Source organism: Pongo abelii, chromosome 16, assembly GCF_028885655.2.
Source record: "Pongo abelii isolate AG06213 chromosome 16, NHGRI_mPonAbe1-v2.0_pri, whole genome shotgun sequence".
NCBI lineage: Eukaryota > Metazoa > Chordata > Mammalia > Primates > Hominidae > Pongo > Pongo abelii.
In genome coordinates this window covers 78,777,395-78,798,676 of record NC_072001.2, presented here as the reverse complement: position 1 = coordinate 78,798,676, position 21,282 = coordinate 78,777,395, and the positions used below count along the sequence as shown (strand labels likewise).

General features: G+C 45.6%; 1 protein-coding gene across 1 annotated transcript in view; it reads left to right on the top strand.

Annotated features, from left to right (window-relative positions):
* Positions 1–214: 214 nt before the first annotated feature.
* PTPN9 (protein tyrosine phosphatase non-receptor type 9) overlaps positions 215–21,282 on the top strand; it is a 105,642-nt gene continuing 84,574 nt past the window's right edge. The window contains exon 1 of the mRNA XM_024232245.3: positions 215–983. Within this exon, the coding sequence (XP_024088013.1) occupies positions 921–983 (63 nt within the window). The 5' untranslated portion in view covers positions 215–920. The remainder of the gene's footprint in view (positions 984–21,282) is intronic.

Here is a 21,282-nt window from a genome sequence, read left to right as displayed (position 1 = left end):
TTAACCCCAGGAGAGGTGCCAGTCAGCAGATAATTTGCAAACGAACGTATTCTCCTCCACCTCCGAGGATCTGAGCCTCACGAAATACTCTTTTCTTCCTTTTTCTCCCTCCTGCAGTCGAGTAGCCTTCCGTCTAGCTAGGGTCCCCTCCCCGCCCGGGTCCCCTCCCCCTCCCGGTCCCCTCCCCCGCCCGGGCTCCTCTCTGTCTCCCCCTCCCGGACTGCGTCCTAGCTCCGCCGGGCCCTCCTCGCCGCCAGCTTGTGAATGAGACGCTCAGTTTCTCAATGGAGCCGCGGGGGGCTCGGGCGGCCGCGGGGCGGCCGCAGCGTTGGCCGTGAGTCAGGAGGGGGGCGCGTTTCCCTCGCTCCGTCTCCACTCCCTCCCTTTCGCTGCGGCCGCCCGCGAGGAGCCTGGCTGAAGCAGCCGCGCAGGTCGCAGGGCCAGCGTCCGCGAGGACGGCCCGGCTGGGCGGCCCCGAGCGCTGTGGCGCTGTGGAGGAGCGGGAGCGCGGCCGAGGAAGCGGGGCGCCGAAGGGGTCGGTGGCCTTCGGGAAATTTCCGCCGACCCTTCGCTCCCGGCTCTAAAAGTTCCTGATTTCCGATTTCCTTTTAAATCCCGAGCGGCTGTTAGCTCTTCGCCTGCACTTTTTCTTCCCCGGGAGATAAGGGGGAGTGTGAGGAAAGGAGCGAATAATATAAAAAAGGATTTCCTCCCGGAAGAGAGCTGCAGTTCGGAGAGATTTTTCTTAAGGAAGCAGAAGCGGCGTTTGCGGCCGCTGCGGGCACCGGGCCCTGCCGGCCACACTATGCGCAAGCCGGCCCCGGGCTGCTGAGGCGCGGGGACGCGGAAGCGGAGGCCGAGCGCACCGGGCTCCCGCGCTCGCGAGCGAGTTCTGTCCGCCCGGCGGCGGTGGCGGGGGGATGGAGCCCGCGACCGCGCCCCGGCCCGACATGGCGCCGGAGCTGACCCCGGAGGAGGAGCAGGTAAGCGGGCCCGAGGCCGCCGCGGTGGGTGTGTCCGGGCCCCCGAGGCCTACGCCGGCCTCTGCCTCCCGAGTCCCGGCTCTTTGCAGCCCCGGGCCCGCAGCGCCCCCGCTCCCGTGCCCGGCCCGCGGGCCTCCCTCACCGGCGACCGCGCCCCAGGCCGCCACCCCCTCGTCGGGAAACCCACGGGACCCTGCTCCCGTTCCCGCCGCTTCATTCCCCGAGGCTTACGGGCCTCAGACGGTGCCCTCCGCACCCCACCCCCTATTCCAGGGGCGAAGTTCTTTGGCTCCAGCGGCCTTCCTCCCGAGATTTGCAGAACCGCTGCTTGCCCCCGGCCCTTCCACTCCCTTGTAAATGTTTTCCGTGAGGGTTTGTGGCTTTTGAAGGGCAGGAAAAGCCCCAGTTTGGGGGGTGCTTCCTGTGGGGATTATCTCCCTTCCCGAGGAGAGGGCTGAGAGTATTGGATGCATAGATGCCCTAGATTTTCAGAGGAGCCTCTTAGGTTTCTCAGGCCCACTTGGGCAGGTTATGGAAGATCCAGCCCTTCTCGTGTTCCTAAAGTCCCTGGCCTTGACCCCCCTATTCAGCTATCCCAGACGGGGCGCATCTCCTCACCCCCGCTTCCCTACCCTCGTCTCATCTAACTGTCTCCATCTTTCTGAAGCTTACATTGAGCTCTATTGTTCCTTAAAAGCCTATGACCTTTAGTTTTCAGAAGGAAGTGGTTTGCTGTCTCATTTTGGGGGCCCTTGTAACTTTCCCTCCGGCACATTCCAGCTGCGGAGACAGGGACCACTCATGAGGAAGATGGGAAGGTCTGCTAGCTTAGATTGGGAACCCTACGGGCTTTTCGCTGTCTCTTCCTTGGCACTGCCCATACCCCGCCATAGCTATGCTCGATTATAGTCATAGTCTGATTCCATGTTATAAATAAAAAAATAAAAATAAACATGAAAAAAGAAAAAGGCAAACCATGCTGGCAACCCATTTCAAGCTCTACAGCTCTTGTTTCCAAGGACCACATTTGCTAGCACAGCCTCTAGTGTGAAGACAGTCTAGTTTTACGAACTATTATTGGCTAATGGGCTTGTTGACCTGATTTTTTAAAGTCCTTGTCTTTTCTCCTCATTTGTGGAGATGACATTTTTCTATTTGGCCTCAGGCCACGGTTTTGCCTTTTGACACCTGGTGATGAAATCAGTATGGGAAAAAAATTTAAAAAGAATTCTGCTTTGTACAAGCAGTGGTAATGAATGTCCTGGTAACTGCAGTTGGATGTTAATAAAATGCTAGTCAGACCCTAGTGCAAGCAGGTGGCCAAGGAGCCCATCCTGCCAGAATTGGGAAGTACTTCAGTACTAAGATAGGATGTGTTGGCTGATTTTAAAGGGACAAAATCTCTTTCTTTCATCCTTTTCCTTGGGTCAGTCAGATTTCTGTTTTTAAGACTTAAAACCATCAGTATTCTATGCAAATAGCATCCGAAAACTAAAACCAGGAAAAGTAAATATTAAAGTATTGATAGTATTGACATAGTATTGGCTTTACTTTGTACATAGTGCGTACACATATATACAGATGTGTTTAACTAGTAAAAACCTTATATTTTACCCTGAATTGAATGTGATGGGCATTAACAAGGACTAGGATGGAAACGGCAAAATGTTTATTAAAGTCAAGAGATTGTGTGTGTGTGTGTTTTTAAAATCTTATCTCTTTTTTTCCTACAAAATATTATTTTTTGGCCGGGCGCGGTGGCTCACGCCTGTAATCCCAGCACTTTGGGAGGCAGAGGTGGGCGGATCATGAGGTTAGGAGATCGAGACCATCCTGGCTAACACAGTGAAACCCGTTCTCTACCAAAAATACCAAAAATTAGCCAGGCGTGGTGTCGGGCGCCTGTAGTCCCAGCTACTCGGGAGCCTGAGGCAGGAGAATGGCGTGAACCCGGGAGGCGGAGCTTGCAGTGAGCCGAGATTGCGCCACTGCACTCCAGCCTGGGCGACACAGCGAGACTCCGTCTCAAAAAAAAAAAAAAAAAAAAAAAAAAAATATATATATATATATATATATATATATATATATATATATTTACAAGCATTTCAAAATATTGAAACAAAAGCACTATAGTTCTAATTATGGTAATACCTAATGTTATCATATTTTAGTTCAATGTCACATAAGAGTACTCTCTTTTTTTGAGATGGAGTTTTTGGGGTTTTTTTGTTTTTTTTTTGAGACAGAGCCTCGCCCTGTCATCCAGGCTGGAGTGCAGTGGCCTGATCTTGGCTCACTACAACCTCTGCCTCCAGGGTTCAAACAATTCTCCTGCCTCAGCCTCCCGAGCAGCTGAGATTACAGGCGCCTGCCACCATGCCCAGCTAATTTTTGTATTTTTAGTAGACACGGGGGTTCACCATGTTGGCCAGGCTGGTCTTGAACTCCTGACCTCATGATCTGCCCGCCTTGTCCTCCAAAAGTGCTGGGATTACAGTCGTGAGTCACCGCGCCCGGCCGGAGTTTGGGTTTTCTTGCCCAGACTGGAGTGCAATGGCGTGATCTTGGCTCACTGCAACCTCCGTCTGCCAGGTTCAAGCGATTCTCCTGCCTCAGCCTCCTGAGTATCTGGGATTACAGGTACCCACCATGCCCAGCTAATTTTTGTATTTTTAGTAGAGCTGGGGTTTCACCATGTTGGCCAGGCTAGTCTCATCATACTCCGGGCCTCAGGTGTTCCACCCGCCTTGGCCTCCCAAAGTGTTGGGATCACAGGCGTGAGCCATGGCGCACAGCCAAAAGTACCCTTTTGTTTTTTAACTGAGTCTTGCTCTGTCGCCAGGCTGAAGTGTAGCGTTGTGATCTCGGCTCACTGCAAACTCCGCCTCCCTGATTCAGGCGATTCTGCTGCCTCAGCCTCCCGAGTAGCTGTGACTACAGGTGTGCGTGCCACCATGCCCAGCTAAGTTTTGTATTTTTACTTGAAACGGGGTTTCACCATGTTGGAGGATGGTCTCGATCTCTTGACCTCGTGATCCACCCGCCTTGGCCTCCCAAAATGCTGGGATTACAGGCCTGAGCCACCGTGCCCAGCCAAGAGTACTCTTTTTTTTTTTTTGAGACGGAGTCTGGCTCTGTCGCCCAGGCTGGAGTGCAGTGGCGCGATCTCGGCTCACTGCAAGCTCCGCCTCCTGGGTTCATGCCATTCTCCTGCCTCAGCCTCCCGTGTAGCTGGGACTACAGGTGCCCGCCACCACGCCCAGCTAATTTTTCGTATTTTTAGTAGAGACGGGGTTTCCCCGTGTTAGCCAGGATGGTCTCGATCTCCTGACCTCGTGATCCACCCGCCTCGGCCTCCCAAAGTGCTGGGATTACAGACGTGAGCCACCGCGCCCAGCCAAGAGTACTCTTAACTATTAAGATTTATTTAAAATATTTAAATTAAACAGCAGTACATAAGTGTTAGCCTTATCAAAGTGGTCCTCATGGGAAATGACACATTCACTCCGTAATGCTGCCCTATTGCTCAAACCAATTTAACATTCATTTGGAGTTGATTTAGAAGCTTGTGGCAGAATCTTTGAAATTTCTTCAGTGTGGGAAAATCCTTGTACTTTTGAGAGTCAGTTTGATTTCTGTAAATAGCAAAAAATCTTCTAGAGCCTTATTTAAAGTAGGGGATCAAATTGGGTTTACACATTTTCATGCAAAAGTGTAGTGCAGTTAGGCCCTTTTTGGCCTGTGTAAACAGCCTTAAAGATATTTCTTTTCTTTCTTTCTTTCTTTTTTTTTTTTGAGACAGAGTTTTGCTCTTGTTGCCCAGGCTGGAATGTAATGGCGTGATCTTGGCTCACTGCAACCTCTGCCTCCTGGGTTCAAGCAATTCTACTGCCTCAGCCTCCCTAGTAGCTGGGAGTATAGGCGCCCGCCACCACACCCAGCTAAGTTTTTGTGTTTTTAGTAGAGATGGGGTTTCACTACGTTGGCTAGGCTGGTCTCGAACTCCTGACCTCAGGCAATTCACCCACCTCAGCCTCCCAAAGTGCTGGGATTACAGGCGTGAGCCACCGTGCCTAGCTCCTTAAATACATTTCTGAAGCAGAATACCTCCTGAGTGGTATCTCCTTCTGTACAGTCGTATGAATCAGAAACCCAGAAGTCTTGGACACTGCTGTCCCTCTGCCCTTGTGTACAATACAGTGTTAGATTTTCCTGAATATCTCTTGAATTCATTGGCTTCCTTCCACCATCACTGCCATCACCCTATTCCAAGCTACTATCCTATCCTGACAGGACTATTGTTTCCCACCTGGTCCATCCGTATTCCAGAATCCAGAAGCCAGAGTCCTGTTGAAAATCTGATTTCGTCTTCCCCTCAGCCTGCCTGCCCCTCAAAGAAGCATTCATAAAACTCTTCAGTGGCTTCTGGTTGCTTTTTTTTTTTTTTTTTTTTTTTTGTGGAGACAGGATCTCACTTTGTCACCCAGGCTGGAGTCCAGTGGTGTAATCACGGCTCATTACAGCCTCAACCTCCTGGGTTCAAGCCGTGCTCCTGCCTCAGCCTCTGAAAGCCTTAGGATTACAGGCCTTGTCATTGCTCTTGAGATCAAATTACAACTTTTGAATGTAGGCTATATATCTAGGCCCTTGTGCAGCCTAGGCCCTAGCTAATTCTCACACTTGTCTCTGCTCCATGCACACTGGCCTTATAGTCCTGCGTTCTTGCCTTGTTTCCTCCTGCTTACAGGGTCTTTGCAGGAGCTGCTTTCCTCCATCTGGAAACACCTCCCTTTGTTAACCTCCTCTTCATCCTTCAGCTCTCAGGTTTCACCTCCTTGGAAGGCCTTCCTTGATTTCAGTTAGATTAGATTCTAACCTAATAGGTTCTCAGAGCACTATTTACCTGTCATTCATATCACTTATCACAAGTTAACACTTATTTGTGTGATTACATGACTGCAAGCAAGCTCCATGAGGGTTGGGATTATTTTCGCTTTTGCTCCCCATCATATGCACATTGCCTAGCATAATGACTGACATAATGACTGGCACTTATGGAAATACTTGGAGAATGAATGAAGAGTAGTTGTACTCCTGATTTGTATACAGGCAGCATCATCTTCTTTCAGAGTGGTTTAAAAATAAGCACATTACATATTTTGATTTTTTTCCCCATCAAATGGCAATATATACTTCGATTTATATGCTGTGTATGCGTTGATATAGTTTTTGAAAGTCATGATTACTTAGTCTCATTTTCTGTCTAGGCATGTGTTGAACGGATACAAATCCTCATTTGTAACTTTGGTGTTTCTTGTTTTTCAGCTCCTCAATAATTATAAAGCCTGCAATTGGGCTACAAGGACAAATATGATGTTTTTGCTTTTAAGGAGCTTATATGAATAACAATCATAACAGTATCTTTTCTGAACTCCTGCTTTGAGTCAGGCTCTGTGGTGGGCATTTCACATGCAATTAATCGTCCCTCCCAAGATTGGAATTACTACCCTCACTTTGCAAATAAGAAAACTCAGACTGAGAGAAGGAAATTGCCCAAGGTCACATAGTTAACAAGTGTTGTAGCCATGATTTCCACCCAGGTCTAGGTTTTCTGCCTTCACTGCCAGTGTTTCCTCTTTTACACTACATTACTTCCCATGAAGCCATTAGCCAATTTACTTAAATGCCTAAGTGGGTATAAAATAGCTAATTTTGTGGGTTTTGGTATTGATATATGTGTTTGGTTTTGTTAATGCTTCTTAAAATATAGTTTGAAAAGTACAGAGGAGAAGATACAGAAAACCTTTACTCAACTGTATATTGCCAGCGGAAACATATTGTATACTCTGTGCAAGAAATTATGATGAAATTACTATAGGAAAAAAATTTGTTCCTTAAAACGGAGTTGTCAACTCTCCATTTCAAGGTGTGGTCACAACTACGATAAAATTTTATTTTCTTTATATCTTCTTGTTCTTTTGCACAAGGCTTGTAAAAACCTTTCTTTTTCTTTCTTTCTTTTTTTTTTGAGACAGAGTCTTGCTCTGTCGCCCAGGCTGGAGCGCAGTCTTGGCTCACCGCAACCTCCACCTTCCGAGTTCAAGCGATTCTCCTGCCTCAGCCTCCCTAGTAGCTGGGACTACACGCATGCACCAAAACACCCGACTAATTTTTGTATTTTCTTTTTAGTAGAGATGGGGTTTCACCATGTTGGCTAGTCTGGTCTCCAACTCCTGATCTCAAGTGATCCGCCTGCCTTGGCCTCCCCAAGTGCTCGGATTACAGGCGTGAGCCACCATGGCTGGCCGTAAAAGGCTTTCTTAATGGGCTAGCAGTTTGGCAGTGTGAAGGACAATTTCTACATATAAGTATTAATCTTCATTGTCATTATGTTATTAGTTGTGTTTTGAGATGGAGTCTTGCTTTGTTGCCCAGGCTGTGGGCAGTGGCACGATCTCAGCTCACTGCAACCTCTGTCTCCTGGGTTCAAGTGATTCTCGTGCCTTGGCCTCCCGAGTAGCTGGGATTACAGGCACCTGCCACCACGCCTGGCTTATTTTTGTATATTTAGTAGAGATGGGATTTCACCATGTTGCCCATGCTGGTCTTGAACTCTTGACCTTAGGTAATCCACCTGCCTCAGCAGCCCAAAGTGCTGGGATTACAGGTGTGAGCCATCTCGCCCTGCCAAGACTCTTAACTAGAACTCTCACTAGATTAAAATTCTGTGTAAGTATAGCTGTTTAGGGTCTTTTGGTTTTGCATGGATATCCCAGTGGTGATTGATAGGACAATAGAGTAGTTTTCGAAAGTACTTATGCTTCTGTTAATAGTTTTATTTTTATTTTTTATTTAGTTTTTTGAGACGGAGTCTTGCTCTGTCACCAGGCTGGAGCACAGTGGCACAACCTCCACCTCCCGTGTTCAAGCGATTCTCCTGCCTCAGCCTCCCAAGCAGCTGGGACTACTGGCGTGCACCACCATGCCCGGCCAATTTTTGTATTTTAGTAGAGATGGGGTTTCACCATGTTGGCCAGGATGGTCTCTATATCCTGACCTCGTGATCCACCTGCCTCTGCCTCCCAAAGTGCTGGGATTACAAGCGTGAGCCACCGCCAATTTATTTTATTTCATTTTTTAAATAATAGAGATAAGGTGTCACTATGTTGCCCAGGCTGGTCTTGAACTCCAGGGCTCAAGCAGTCTACCCACCTTGGCCTCCCAAAATGCTGGGAGTACAGGCGTGAGCCACCATGCCCAGCCTGAAAATTATTTTTTTTTCTTTTGTTTCTTTTTTTATTTTAATTTTATGTTTTTTCTTTTTTTGAAAATTCTTAAAGTTTATGTTATTTAGACCTTACAGTGTTGTAAGGATTAATAAGGAGATGCATGTAGAGCACTTAGCCCAATGCTTATTATATAATAAGTAGTCAGAAAAGTTAGCCATTATTATGATATTCATCATTGTTTTTTGTTTTTTTCTTTTTGAGACAGTCTTGTTCTGTCACCTAGACTAGAGTGCAGTGGCACGATCTTGGCTCACTGCAACCTCCGCCTCCCGGGTTCAAGCAATTCTCCTGCCTTAGCCTCCCGAGTAGCTGGGATTACAGGTGTCCACCACCATACCTGGCTAATTTTTGTATTTTTAGTACAGACGGGGTTTCGCCATGTTGGCCAGGCTGGTCTCAAACTCCTGACCTCAGGTGATCCGGCTGCCTCAGTCTCCCAGAGTGCTGGGATTACAGGCATGAGCCACCATGCCCATCCTCATCGTTTTTGAATAGCAAAAAATTTTAGAACCATGTTAGCTTAAGCCAATTACAAGGGGAAAAAATATTCATATCCACCCTGGGGACCATCACCTAGTACAGGTTCTTATGAATTCCAGAAAATTATTATCTTGCACTTTTATAGTGTAGTTTTTAAAAGCCTATTCTAATTGCATGGTGTGGTTTTTGCTTTTTTTTTTTTTTTTTGGAGACAGGGTCTTACTCTGTCACCCAGGCTGGAATGCAGTGGCATGATCATAGCTCACTGCAGCCTCGACCTCCCAGCCTCCCAGGCTCAAGTGATCCTTCCACCTCAGCCTCCCGGGTTCCTGGGACTACAGGCATGCTACCACACATGACTAATTTTTTATATTTTTTGTAGAGGGAGGTTTTACCATGTTGCCCAGGCTGGTCACGAACTCCTAAGCTCAAGCAGTCCTCCTGCCTCGGCCTCCCAAAGTGTTGGGATTACAGGCATGAGCCACTGTGCCCAGTCTGGTTTGGATTTTTGTAATGGAATCTTTTAAAGCTAAAAATTTAACTGCTTTAGCGTGGACTTCAGAGATTTTTGGCATTTTTCCCAAGGGCAAGGGTTTTGTCCCATTTCTTGCGGCCAAGAACTTCCCTTTTCCCACAGTCTTACATGTCCTGTGCTAAATGTCATCTGTCTCCCCGGAAGTTACCATACGTCAAGGACCAAATGATTCATGATGTTAAATTGAGGTCTTCTACAGAGAGAAAGAAGGAAGGAAAGGTGAAGAACTCTTATTATTTTCATTATTGCTGATAGCTTATGATATTGTAAGTGGCAATTAGGTAAAACCTCATTTGGATGTGAGAATTTTGCTCTATTAAAAATTTCTGGTTGGGTGTGGTGTGGCTCACGCCTGTAATCCCAGCACTTTGGGAGGCCGAGGTGGGTGGATCACAAGGTCAAGAGATCAAGACCATCCTGGCCAACATGATGAAATCCCGTCTCTAGTAAAGATACAAAAATTAGCTGGGAATGGTGGCATGCACCTGTAGTCCCAGCTACTCGGGAGGCTGAGGCAGGAGAATTGCTTGAACCGGGAGGCAGAGGTTGCTGTGAGCTGAGATCGCGCCACTGCACTCCAGCCTGGTGACAAAGCGAGAATCCATCTCAAAAAAAAAAATTCTGAGCCAAGGGTCTTGGACTTTAGTTTTGTGAATATTAAGGGGCCTGGAGGTTTTCTCTAAGGAACCCGACCTAGTACTTATGAATGAATTGAAAAGACCCTCCTTTAGAAAGGAGCTGAACTTTTTTTTTTTTGAGATGGAGTTTCACTCTTGTCACTATCTCCACTCACTGCAACCTCTGCCTCCTGGGTTCAAGTGATTTTCCAGCCTCAGCCTCCCAAGTAGCTGGGATTACAGGCGCCCGCTACCACGCCCGGCTAATTTTTGTATTTTTTGTAGAGATGGGGTTTCAGCTTATTGGCCAGGCTGCTCTTGAACTCCTGACCTCAGGTGATCAGCCCACCTCGGCCTCCCAAAGTGCTGGGATTACAGGCGTGAGCTACCATGCCTGGCCAGGAGCTAAAACTGTTTTAAAGAGGTAAAAGTTAAGACTCATTGCGAGTATATTTTAGTTTCATTTTCTGACTTCTATGCCTTTGTTGTCTTGGAAAAGACATAGTAATTTTGGAGTACTTAAACTTTATTTTCTAAATATTAAGCCCCATTTTACGGCAGTGTGGCTGGTCCATTGCCGTGCCAAGATTAGAAGTCATAGAACCTAACCCTGATTATCTGTTCAGATGCAACCTCTAGTGTAATATCAGCCATTTCACTGCTTCTGTCTACCATCCTGCCTTGGTATGTCAGACAATTCTCGTACTTTCTTTTTCCTAATCAATTATTTTAACATTTTCCCTCTAAGCACACCTCCATGCGAGATCTTGGTTGCTCTTCCTGACCACTAAAATAACCACCGTTTTCTATTCCTATTCTTCTGGAATAAGGGAAGATGTTCCTCGAAAAGGTAGTTTAGCCTACGCTTCTCAGTGCTGGAGGGCCTGGCATCAGCACTTTTATATCTGATTTTGAAAAGGCCCCTTAGGAACCTAACCAAGTTAGCTTCTTAAGCATTTGGTTCACTTTTTAAAATTTTTTTAGTAAGAGACAGGGTCTCGCTCTGTTGCCCCGGCTGAAGTGCAGTGGCTTGATCCTAGCTCACTGCAGCCTGAAACTCCTGGGCCCAAGTGGTCCTCCTTCCTCAGCCTCCATGGTGGCTGGAACTACAAGCATGTACCACCATGCCTGGCACATTTTTTTTTTTTTTAAAGAGATGGGGATATTGCTTTGTTGCCCAGGCTGGTCCCTAACTCTTGGGTTCAAGCAATCCTCAGCCTCCCAAAGTGCTAGGATTACAGACATGAGCTACTGTGTCCATCCAGCATTAGGTTGTTTTTTGTTTTTTGTTTTTTTTTTTGAGACAGGGTCTCACTCTGTCACCCAGACTGGAGTGTAGTGGCATGATCATGGCTTGCTGAAGCCTTGACCTCCCTGGCCCAAGGAATCCTCCTACCTCAGCCTCCCGAAAAGCTGGGACTGAAAGCGTGCACCACCATACCACCATGCCCAGTTAGATTTTTTATTTTTTATTTGTTGTAGAGACAGGGTCTCGTTCTGTTGTCCAGGCTGGTCTTAAACTCCTGGGCTCAAGTGATCCTCCAGCCTCGGCCTCCCAAAGTGCTGGGATTACAGGCGTGAGCCACTGCACCTGGCTGGCATTAGGTTATTAAACATGGACATGGAGGGTGCGAACAGGAGGCAGAGAAGCTCCAGAACTCATGGGAAACCTTATTTATTAAGGATTGGTGATCTCTTAGGTCCAAACTATAAAATGATAAGACTGAAACAGTAGATTAGAGATGATTTTTTTCTTTAATTTATGTTTCTGAGATAAGCATTTCATTTTTTCTTTTTTTTTTTTTGAGACAGAGTCTCGCTGTGTCACCCAGGCTGGAGTGCAGTGGCACAATCTCGGTTCACTGCAAGCTCCGCCTCCCAGGTTAATGCCATTCTCCTGCCTCAGTCTCCTGAATAGCTGGGACTACAGGCGCCTGCCACCACGCCCGGCTAATTTTTTGTATTTTTAGTAGAGACAGGGTTTCACCGTGTTAGTCAGGATGGTATCGATCTCCTGACCTTGTGATCCGCCCACTTCGGCCTCTCAAAGTGCTGGGATTACAGGCGTGAGCCACCGTGCCTGGCAGCATTTCATTTTTTCTCTGGGAAAGGCAGTTTCTGTAGTATGTACCAGTTTCCTCTGAAATACCAAATCCATCCACAACATACCTGCACAGTACTTGTCACTTTTTTCAATGCAGGTAGCACAGGTAAGTTTGTTGAATTATTCTGAAGCCAGAATTTATTTCTACAGTAATTTCTGGGCAGGTTCTAAAAAAGTCATCTGTGACTTTAGGACTGAAGTGTCTGGGGATGTTCACCCATTAGTTACTTGTTCATTGCTTGAACACCTAGCTAATCTTTACCTTTGCATTTGTTTTGATGTGAATCATTATTATAGATACATGTCATTATGATAATATGATAATCATTCATTATATACATCATTATTACAACCAATCTTTTAAAAAATGGGCTATTTAAGGCTGGGCGCGGTGACTCACGCCTGAAATCCCAGCACTTTGGGAGGCCAAGGCGGTGAGATCACCTGAGGTCAGGAGTTCAAGACCAGCCTGGCCAACATGGCGAAACCCCGTCTCTAATAAAAATACAAAGAAATTAGCCGGGCATGGTGGTGTACGCCTGTAATTGTAGCTACTTCAGAGGTTGAGGCAGGAGAATCACTTGAACATGGGAGGCGGAGGTTGCACTGAGCCGAGATCACACCACTGCACTCCAGCCTGGGCGACAGAGTGAGATTGCATCTGAAAAAAAAAAAAAAAAAAAAAAGAAAAAAAAATGGGCTTTTAGATTATCTACAATGATCGTATGTTTCTGTTGCCGAGGCTGGAATGTGGTGGCACAGTTATGGCTCACTGCAGCCTTGACCTCCCAGGCTCAAGCGATGCTCCCACTTCAGCCTCCTGAGTAGCTGGGACCACAGGCCTGTGTCATCACGTCCAGCTAATTTTTTTTTTCTCATTAATAGAGATAGGACCTCACTATGTTGCCCAGGCTGGTCTGAAATTCCTGAGCTCAAGCTATCCTTCCGCCTCAGCCTCCCAAAATGTCAAGATTATTGGCATGAACCACTGTGCCCAGCCCATACGTTTCTTTCTCTTTTTTTCTTTTTTTTTTTTTTTTGAGACAGAGTGAGACTGTGTCGCCCAGGCTGGAGTGCAGTGGTGCAATCTCAGCTCACTGCAACCTCCGCCTCCTGGGTTCAAGCAGTTCTCCTGCCTCAGCCTCCCAAGTAGCTGGGACTACAGGCACTCGCCACCATGCCCAGCTAATTTTTAAAGTTTTAGTAGAGATGGGGTTTCGCCATTTTGGCCAAGCTGGTCTCAAACTCCTGACCTCAGGTCATCTGCCCGCCTCGGCCTCCCAAAGTGCTAGGATTACAGGCATGAGCCACTGTGCCCGGCCACTTATGTTTCTTTTATAATTAAAAATAACTTTCTGAAAAGTACTATGTGCTCTTTACACGTTTAAGATTATACTATTAAATGCTGAGATCTCAGTTTTTAATATTATTGCAAATCTGGCCTTTTTATAAACCAAAAGATTTATAAGTAAAACCTAGGCCTTTTGGGATGTGATGGTGATGACCCTTTGGTAGACCTCAGGAATCCCTCAGCTTCCTTTGTGGCTCTTGGTGTTTTATTTAACGTTCCTGAATCTGTTTTGTCTTATTTCCTTAAGTTTTTTGGAGATCTGCTTAATTAAGTAAAATCCCTTGTATTTACAAAATGCTCAATAAATAGTGGTAAGTATTCTTGCTCTCTGTGATACAGGAAACTTTTTTTTTTTTTCAGATAAAAATAGGAAGAAAAATGAAGAGTCTGACTTTGTAGCATTGAAATAAAAGATTTCAAGATAGCCTAAGAATTCTAACAGTTACCATGCATGAGTAATATACATAGCAGAGTACTGAGGCTACCTTAGCTGATTTTTTACTCTTAAGACTTTTTGCGTCATCCATTGGTTCATTGGTTTATTTCTTCTTTATAGGTTACACATTACCTTTAGGTGCACTGGTGGTGGTGGTCTGCTTCTGCTGCTTCTTTTCAGATAAAATATTAAAAGGTCATCTGATGATCTAAAAATGATTCGCAAATGAGTGCAAAGAATGATAGTTTGTATCATCTTCCATATCTTATTTAAACAGCCTTTATGAAGAAAATTATCATTCCATTGTTTATTTCTGGTTCCCTATCAGGATGATCCTCCCCCCAGAACATTTGTCAATATCTAGAAATTTCTTTAGTTGTCATGACTGTGGGAGGTGGTACTGGCGTCTAGTGGGTAGAGGTCAGGAATGCTGCTAAACATCCTCTAATGCATAGGACAGCTCCCTACAGCAGAGAATTATCTGGTCAAAATGTCAGTAGTGCCAGAGTTGAGAAACCATGGTTTATCTCTGAAAAATTTTGTAGTTAGGAACAGTTTGAAGTTTTCACTTTAAAGTTAAAGATAGGTCTTTGCTCAACACATTTAGTATTTATGAAAATATGTGTCACCAAATACTGATTTCAGCAATTGACTTCTCATACTGAAAAGCTCTAGTCTAAAACCAGTTGTTTTATAGCATAACCATCATAGGGGTAAAATGAGCCATTTCCACACCCTTTACAGGGGTTTTCAGAGGTGGAGGGATTTTATTCAGCTTTTAAAAAAATTATTATTATTATTATTATTATTATAGATTTTTTGAGACGGAGTCTTGCTCTGTCGCCCAGCCTGGAGTGCAGTGGTAGAATCTCAGCTCACTGCAACCTCTGCCTCCCGGGTTCAAGCAGTTCTCCTGCCTTAGTCTCCTGAGTAGCTGGGATTACAGGCATGTGCCACCACACCAGCTAATTTTTGTATTTTTAGTAGTGACGGGGTTTCACCATGTTGGTCAGGCTGGTCTCCTGACCTTGTGATCTGCCCGCCTCAGCCTCCCAAAGTGCTGGGATTACAGTCGTGAGCCACCGCGCCCAGCCAAAATTTATTTTTATGCATTTATTTTTAATAGAGAGAGGGTCTTGTTGTGTTGCCCAGGCTGGTCTCAAGTTCCTCGCCTCAAGGGATCCTCCTACCTTGCCCTCCCAAAGCGTTAGAATTATAGGCATGAGCCACTGCACTCGAGATGGAGGGATTTTACATGACAGAACACTACTGAGCTTTGCCATGGCATGATAATGTGGTGTCATTTTTTTTTTTTTTGAGACGGAGTCTCACTCTGTCGGCCAGGCTAGAGTCAGTGGCGCGATTCTGGCTCACTGCAAGCTCCGCCTCCCGGGTTCACTCCATTCTCCTGCCTCAGTCTCCCGAGTAGCTGGGACTACGGGTGCCTGCAACCACGCCTGGCTAATTTTTTTTGTATTTTTAGTAGAGACGGGGTTTCACTGTGTTAGCCAGGATGGTCTCGATCTTCTGACCTCGTGATCCACCCACCTCAGCCTCCCAAAGTGCTGGGATTACAGGCGTGAGCCACCACGCCTGGCCAATGTGGTGTCATTTTTATTTTTCCCCTTCAAGTGTTTCTCTTTTTTAAAATTATTGTTTTTGGCCAGGCATGGTAGCTTAAGCCTGTAATTCCAATACTTTGAGAGGCTGAGGCAGGAGGATTGATTGAGCCCAGGAATTTGAGGTTACAAAGTTTACAAAGCTATGATTTTGCCGCTGCACTCCAGCCTGGGTGACAAAGTGAGACCTTATCTCTATTAAAAAAAAGACATAATAATTGTACATAATAATAATTGTACATATTGTGATGTTTCAGTACATGTATACCTCCAAATGTTTCTGAGTGTTGCCATGAAGTGTCTCTGTTTGCCTGATAATCACCACACAGTGTTATTTTTTATCAATCCTTTTTCATGTTAATGTCAACTGAGGATTTTTTTTAGATCATAAGCAGAAAAATAGTTTGTTCATTCAACAATCATTTATTATCTGTTGGTATGTGCCAGGTCCTTGTATAGCAAGGTTGGAGCTCTCTATCCTTGAGGAATTGCTTTCTAGTTCTTTGAAGGCAGTTATTAAACTATAGAGTACCTGTCAAGGAGGAGGACTTGTTATGTGCAATGAGGACAGGGACTCGAACTTCTGAATTCTTAGTGTATTTTGGAGGGTTCAAAATATGTTTGCTGACACATGGAATCAACCTCAGTGCCCATCAGCAGTGGACTGCATAAAGAAAATGTGGTACATATACACCGTGGAATACTACAGAGCCATAAAAAAGATCATATCTTTCGCAGCAAGGATAGAGCTGGAGACCATTATTCTAAGCAAACTAATGCAAGAACAGAAAACCAAATGCCAGCCCGGGGTGTGGGCTCACGCCTGTAATCCCAGCACTTTGGGAGGCTGAGGCAGGTGGCTCCCTTGAGGTCAAGAGTTCGAGACCAACCTGGCTAAGATGGCAAAACCCTTTCTCTACTAAAAATACCAAAGTTAGCTGGGCATGGTGGCAGGTGCCTGTAATCCCAGCTACTTGGGAGGTTGAGGCAGGAGAATTGCTTGAACCTGGGAGGCAGAGGTTGCAGTGAGCCGAGATCATGCCACTGCACTCTAGCCTGGGCAACAGAGTGAGACTCCATCTCAAAAAGAAAAAAGAAAAAAAAAGCCATACATTATCACTTATAAGTGGAATCTAAACATTAAGTACACATGGACACGAAGGGAACAGTAGACACCTGGGCCTACTTGAGTGTGGAGAGTGGGAGGAGGGTGAGGATCAAAAAGCTGTCTATTGGGTACTATGCTTATTACCTGGGTAACAAAATAATCTGTACACCAAACCCTGTGACACACAATTTACCTATGTAATAAACCTGCACATGTACCCCCGAACCTAAAATAAAAGATGGAAAGAAAAACAGAAAACAAAGAAACTAAAATATGTTTGCTGAAGAATGAGTGAAACTTTTTTGAAATTGTTTGTTCTTCACATAGCCTACGAAGCAGGTATTGTTTTGATTGTTTTGCTTAGGATGATTATCTTTTTTTTTTTTTTTTGAAACGAGTCTTGCTCTGTCGCCCAGGCTGGAGTTCAGTTCACGCCATTCTCCTGCCTCAGCCTCCCGAGTAGCTGGGACTACGGGCGCCCGCCACCACGCCCGGCTAATTTTTTGTATTTTTTAGTAGAGACGGGGTTTCACCGTGTTAGCCAGGATGGTCTCGATCTCCTGACCTCGTGATCCACCCGCCTCGGCCTCCCAAAGTGTTGGGATTACAGGCGTGAGCCACCGCGCCAGGCCTAGGATGATTGTCTTTAAGATATAGGGATGATATTCAGAGGCTTTCAGTAGAAGCGCTGAGACTCACTCTTCTGGTTAACTGCTGTCTCCAGTGCACTTCCTCTGCCTTTAACCATGTGTGTTCATGTATGACACACACACCCCAGAAATAGCTCTCCCTGGACATTTGTGTGTTCAACATTCCTGGTTTCAGCCACTCACAAGTTTCCCTGGAGAGGTGTGGCTACATTGTTCCCAGTTGTTTATTGTTCCTAGATGTCACTGTTTAATGTACATTTACGTATGACAGAAATTATATGATTTAATGAGGTTAATGAAGTTGGGGAGTTCATATAAGCCTCTGGCTGTACCTCTCGGAATAGAAGTTCTGCTCTTTGCCTTTATGAAAATCCATCTTGGCCAGGGACAGTGGCTCACGCCTGTAATCCCAGTAGTGTGGGAGGCCAAGGCGGGAGGATCATCTGAGGCCAGGAGTTCGAGACCAACCTGGGCAACACAGCAAGACCCCATGTCTACACAAGTAATAATAATAATAAATTAGCTGGGTATGGTGGCTCACACCTGTAATCCCAGCACTTTGGGCTGCTGAGGCTGGTGGATTACCTGAGGTCGGGAATTCAAGACCAGCCTGACCAACATGGAGAAACCCCATCTCTACTAAACATACAAAATTAGCCTGGCATGGTGGCGCATGCCTGTAATCCCAGCTACTTGGGAGGCTGAGGCAGGAGAATCTCTTGAATCCAGGAGGCAGAGATTGTGGTGAGCCGAGATCGTGTCATTGCACTCCAGCCTGGACAACAAGAGCGAAACTCTGTCTCAAATAAAAGTAATAAAAAATAAAATAAAAAATAAATTAGCCAGGCATGGTGGCACTTATCTGTTGTTGGCTGATGTGGGAAGATCACTTGAGCCCAGGAGTTTAAGGTTGCAATGAACTATGGTCACGCCACTGCACTCCAGCTGGAGCCATAGTCTTATATATATATACAGTTTAATCTCTCAAGTACCACAGTGAGTATAATGGGAAAGTATATTTCATATACTTGCCTATCAATATCTGGGACAACAGCTTTTGAAATTGTTTTTCCATGATACTTTCATTTTGCCCGTTTTTTTTTTTTTCCTTTTCTGTTTTTAAGCTAGATTTTTTTTCAACTTGTGTCAAGTGTAAGAAAGTTGAGGAAGAAAATTTTCCAAAAAACGGAATTTTTTTTAAGTAATTTTTTTTTTTGAGATGGAGTTTTGTTCTTGTTACCCAGGCTGGAGCGCAGTGGTGTGATCTCAGCTTACTGCAACCTCCACCTCCTGGGTTTAAGCGATTCTCCTGCCTCAGCCTCCCAAGTAGCTGGGATTACAGGCATGCACCACCGTGCGCGGCTAATTTTGTATTTTTAATATAGATAGGGTTTCACCATGTTGGTCAGGCTGGTCTTGAACTCCTGACCTCAAGTGATCCACTTGCCTTGGCCTCCGAAGTGCTGAGATTACAGGCATGGGCCGCCGTGCCTGGCTTTTTAAAGTAATTTTTTTTTTTTTGAGACGGAGTCTCACTCTGTCACCCAGGCTGGAGTGCAGTGGTGTGATCTCAGCTCACTGCAACCTCAGACTCCTGAGTTCAAGCGATTCTCCTGTCTCAGCCTCCAGAGTAGCTGGGATTACAGGCACGAGCCACCATGCCTGGCTAATTTTTGTATTTTTGGTAGAGATGGGGTTTCACCATGTTGGTCAGGCTGGTCTTGAACTCCTGACCTTGTGATCCACCTGCCTTGGCCTCCCAAAGTGCTGGGATTACAGGTGTGAGCCACCGCACCTGGCCTTAAAGTAATTAACAACAACAACAAAAAAATAGAGATGGGTGTCTCACTATGTTGTCCAGGCTGGTCTCGTGCTCCTGGGCTCAAGCAGTCCTCCTCCCTTGGCCTCCCAGAGTGCTAGGATTACAGGTGTGAGCCTCCGCACCCAGCCAGGAAGTTATTTTTACTGCTCTTTTATACTTTCTATATTTTCCTGATTTTTTTCTTGGAATCATGAAGGAAAAGAGTTACTGAGAGAAAGTCCTGAAGACTTAAATGTAATATATGAGGACAATTAAACAGTTTTATTTGGGAATGGCCATTTGTCTCACTAAGGAGGCTCTAGCTCTTCCATGCCTTGAAAACCCCCAAAATGAAGAAAAAATGGTATTTCTGGCTAGGTTAGGGACTTAGAAGTGATTAGCCAGCAAGATTAAAATATACAAGATTTTCCACATACTTTTGTTTTCAAAAATAACCTTTCTAGATTAATTTCTAAATGCTCTAGAGAAACCATTAGACATTTCCGGAAACTGAATGCCAGTGTGTGCCATTTTGTTTATGGATAAGACAATGTTATTATGGAATTAAGTTATCAGAGAAGTTTTTTTTTTTTTTGAGATAGAGTCTCACTCTGTCGCCCAGGCTGGAGTGCAGTGGCACTATCTCAGTTCACCACAACCTTCGCCTCCCAGATTCAAGCAATTCTCCTGCCTCAGCCTCCCGAGTAGCTGGGATTACAGGCACATGCCACCACGCCCAGCTAATTTCTGTATTTTTAGTAGAGATGGGGTTTCACCATGTTGGCCAGGCTGGTCTTGAACTCCTGATCTCAAGTGATCTACCCACCTTGGCCTCCCAAAGTGCCGGGATTACAAGCATGAGCCATCGTGCCCAGTGAGAAATTTTTTAAAAAGAAAAAAATATTCGTTTTTTTCTTTTCTTCAGCCACCCCAAATATCATTTTCTTTCTTCTTCTTCTTCTTTTTTTTTTTTTTGAGACAGCGACTCACTCTTGTCGCCCAGGCTGGAGTGCAGTGGCGCGGTCTTGGCTCACTGCAACCTCCGCCTCCCAGGTTCAAGCAGTTCTCGTGCGTCAGCCTTCTGAGTAGCTGAGATTACAGGCGTGTGCCACCACGCCCAGCTAGTTTTTGTATTTCTATTTTTTCTTTTTTTTTTTTGAGACGGAGTCTCACTCTGTTGCCAGGCTGGAGTGCAGTGGCGCGATCTCGGCTCACTGCAGCCTCCGCCTCCGGGTTCAAGCAGTTCTCCTGCCTCAGGCTCCTGAGTAGCTGGCACTACGGGTGCAAGCCACCACACCCAGGTAATTTTTGTATTTTTAGTAGAGACTGTTTTACCATCTTGGCCAGGATGGTCTTGATTTCTTGACGTCGTGATCCGCCTGCCTCGGCCTGCCAAAGTGCTGGGATTACAGGTGTGAGCCACTGCACCCGGCCAATTTTTGTATTTTTAGTACAGATGAGGTTTTGGCATGTTGGCCAGGCTGGTCTTGAACTCCTGACCTCTGGTGATCCACCCACCTTGGCCTCCCAAAGTGCTAGGATTACAGGTGTGAGCCACCGCGCCCAGCCCATTTTCTTTCTTAGTCAACCTGAAGCTAGGTAAATGCTAGCCTTGGAGGTGATTTTTCAAGAAAATTAGAAGCAATTGTGAAAACTTGTCTTTTGAATGGAACTGCTAAGCCATTTGAAGCTGGAAACTAGTCAGAACCTCTCATTGTTGTCATGCTGTCTTTACAGTGCTATAAGTATTGGTAAAAGCTCATATCAAAACTTGTGATAATAATAATGGCTAAGCACTACCTACTAGGATGGTTAGAAGTAAAACAAAACAAAATGGGAAACAAGTGTTGGCATTGCTGTTAGGAATGTAAAATGGTACAGCCACTGTGGAAAACACTTTAGCAGTTTCTCTAAAGATTAAACGTAGAACTACCATATTACCCAGAAATTTCACTCCTAAGTATATAAAAGAATTGAAACAGAGTCTCAAAGAGATACTTGTGCACCCATGTCATAGCAGCACTATTCTCTTTTTTGTTTTTTTATGTTTTTTTTTTGAGACAGAGTCCCATTCTGTCGCCCAGGCTAGATTGCAATGGTGTGATCTCAGCCGTCTACAACCTCCGCCTCCCAGGTTCAAGAGATTCTCCTGCCTCAGACTCCCAAGTAGCTGGGACTAAAGGCATGCGCTACCACACCTGGCTAATTTTTGTATTTTTAGTAGAGACGGGGTTTCACCATGTTGGCCAGGCTGGTCTCGAACTCCTGACCTCAGGTGATCTGCCTGCCCACTTCAACCTCCCAAAGTG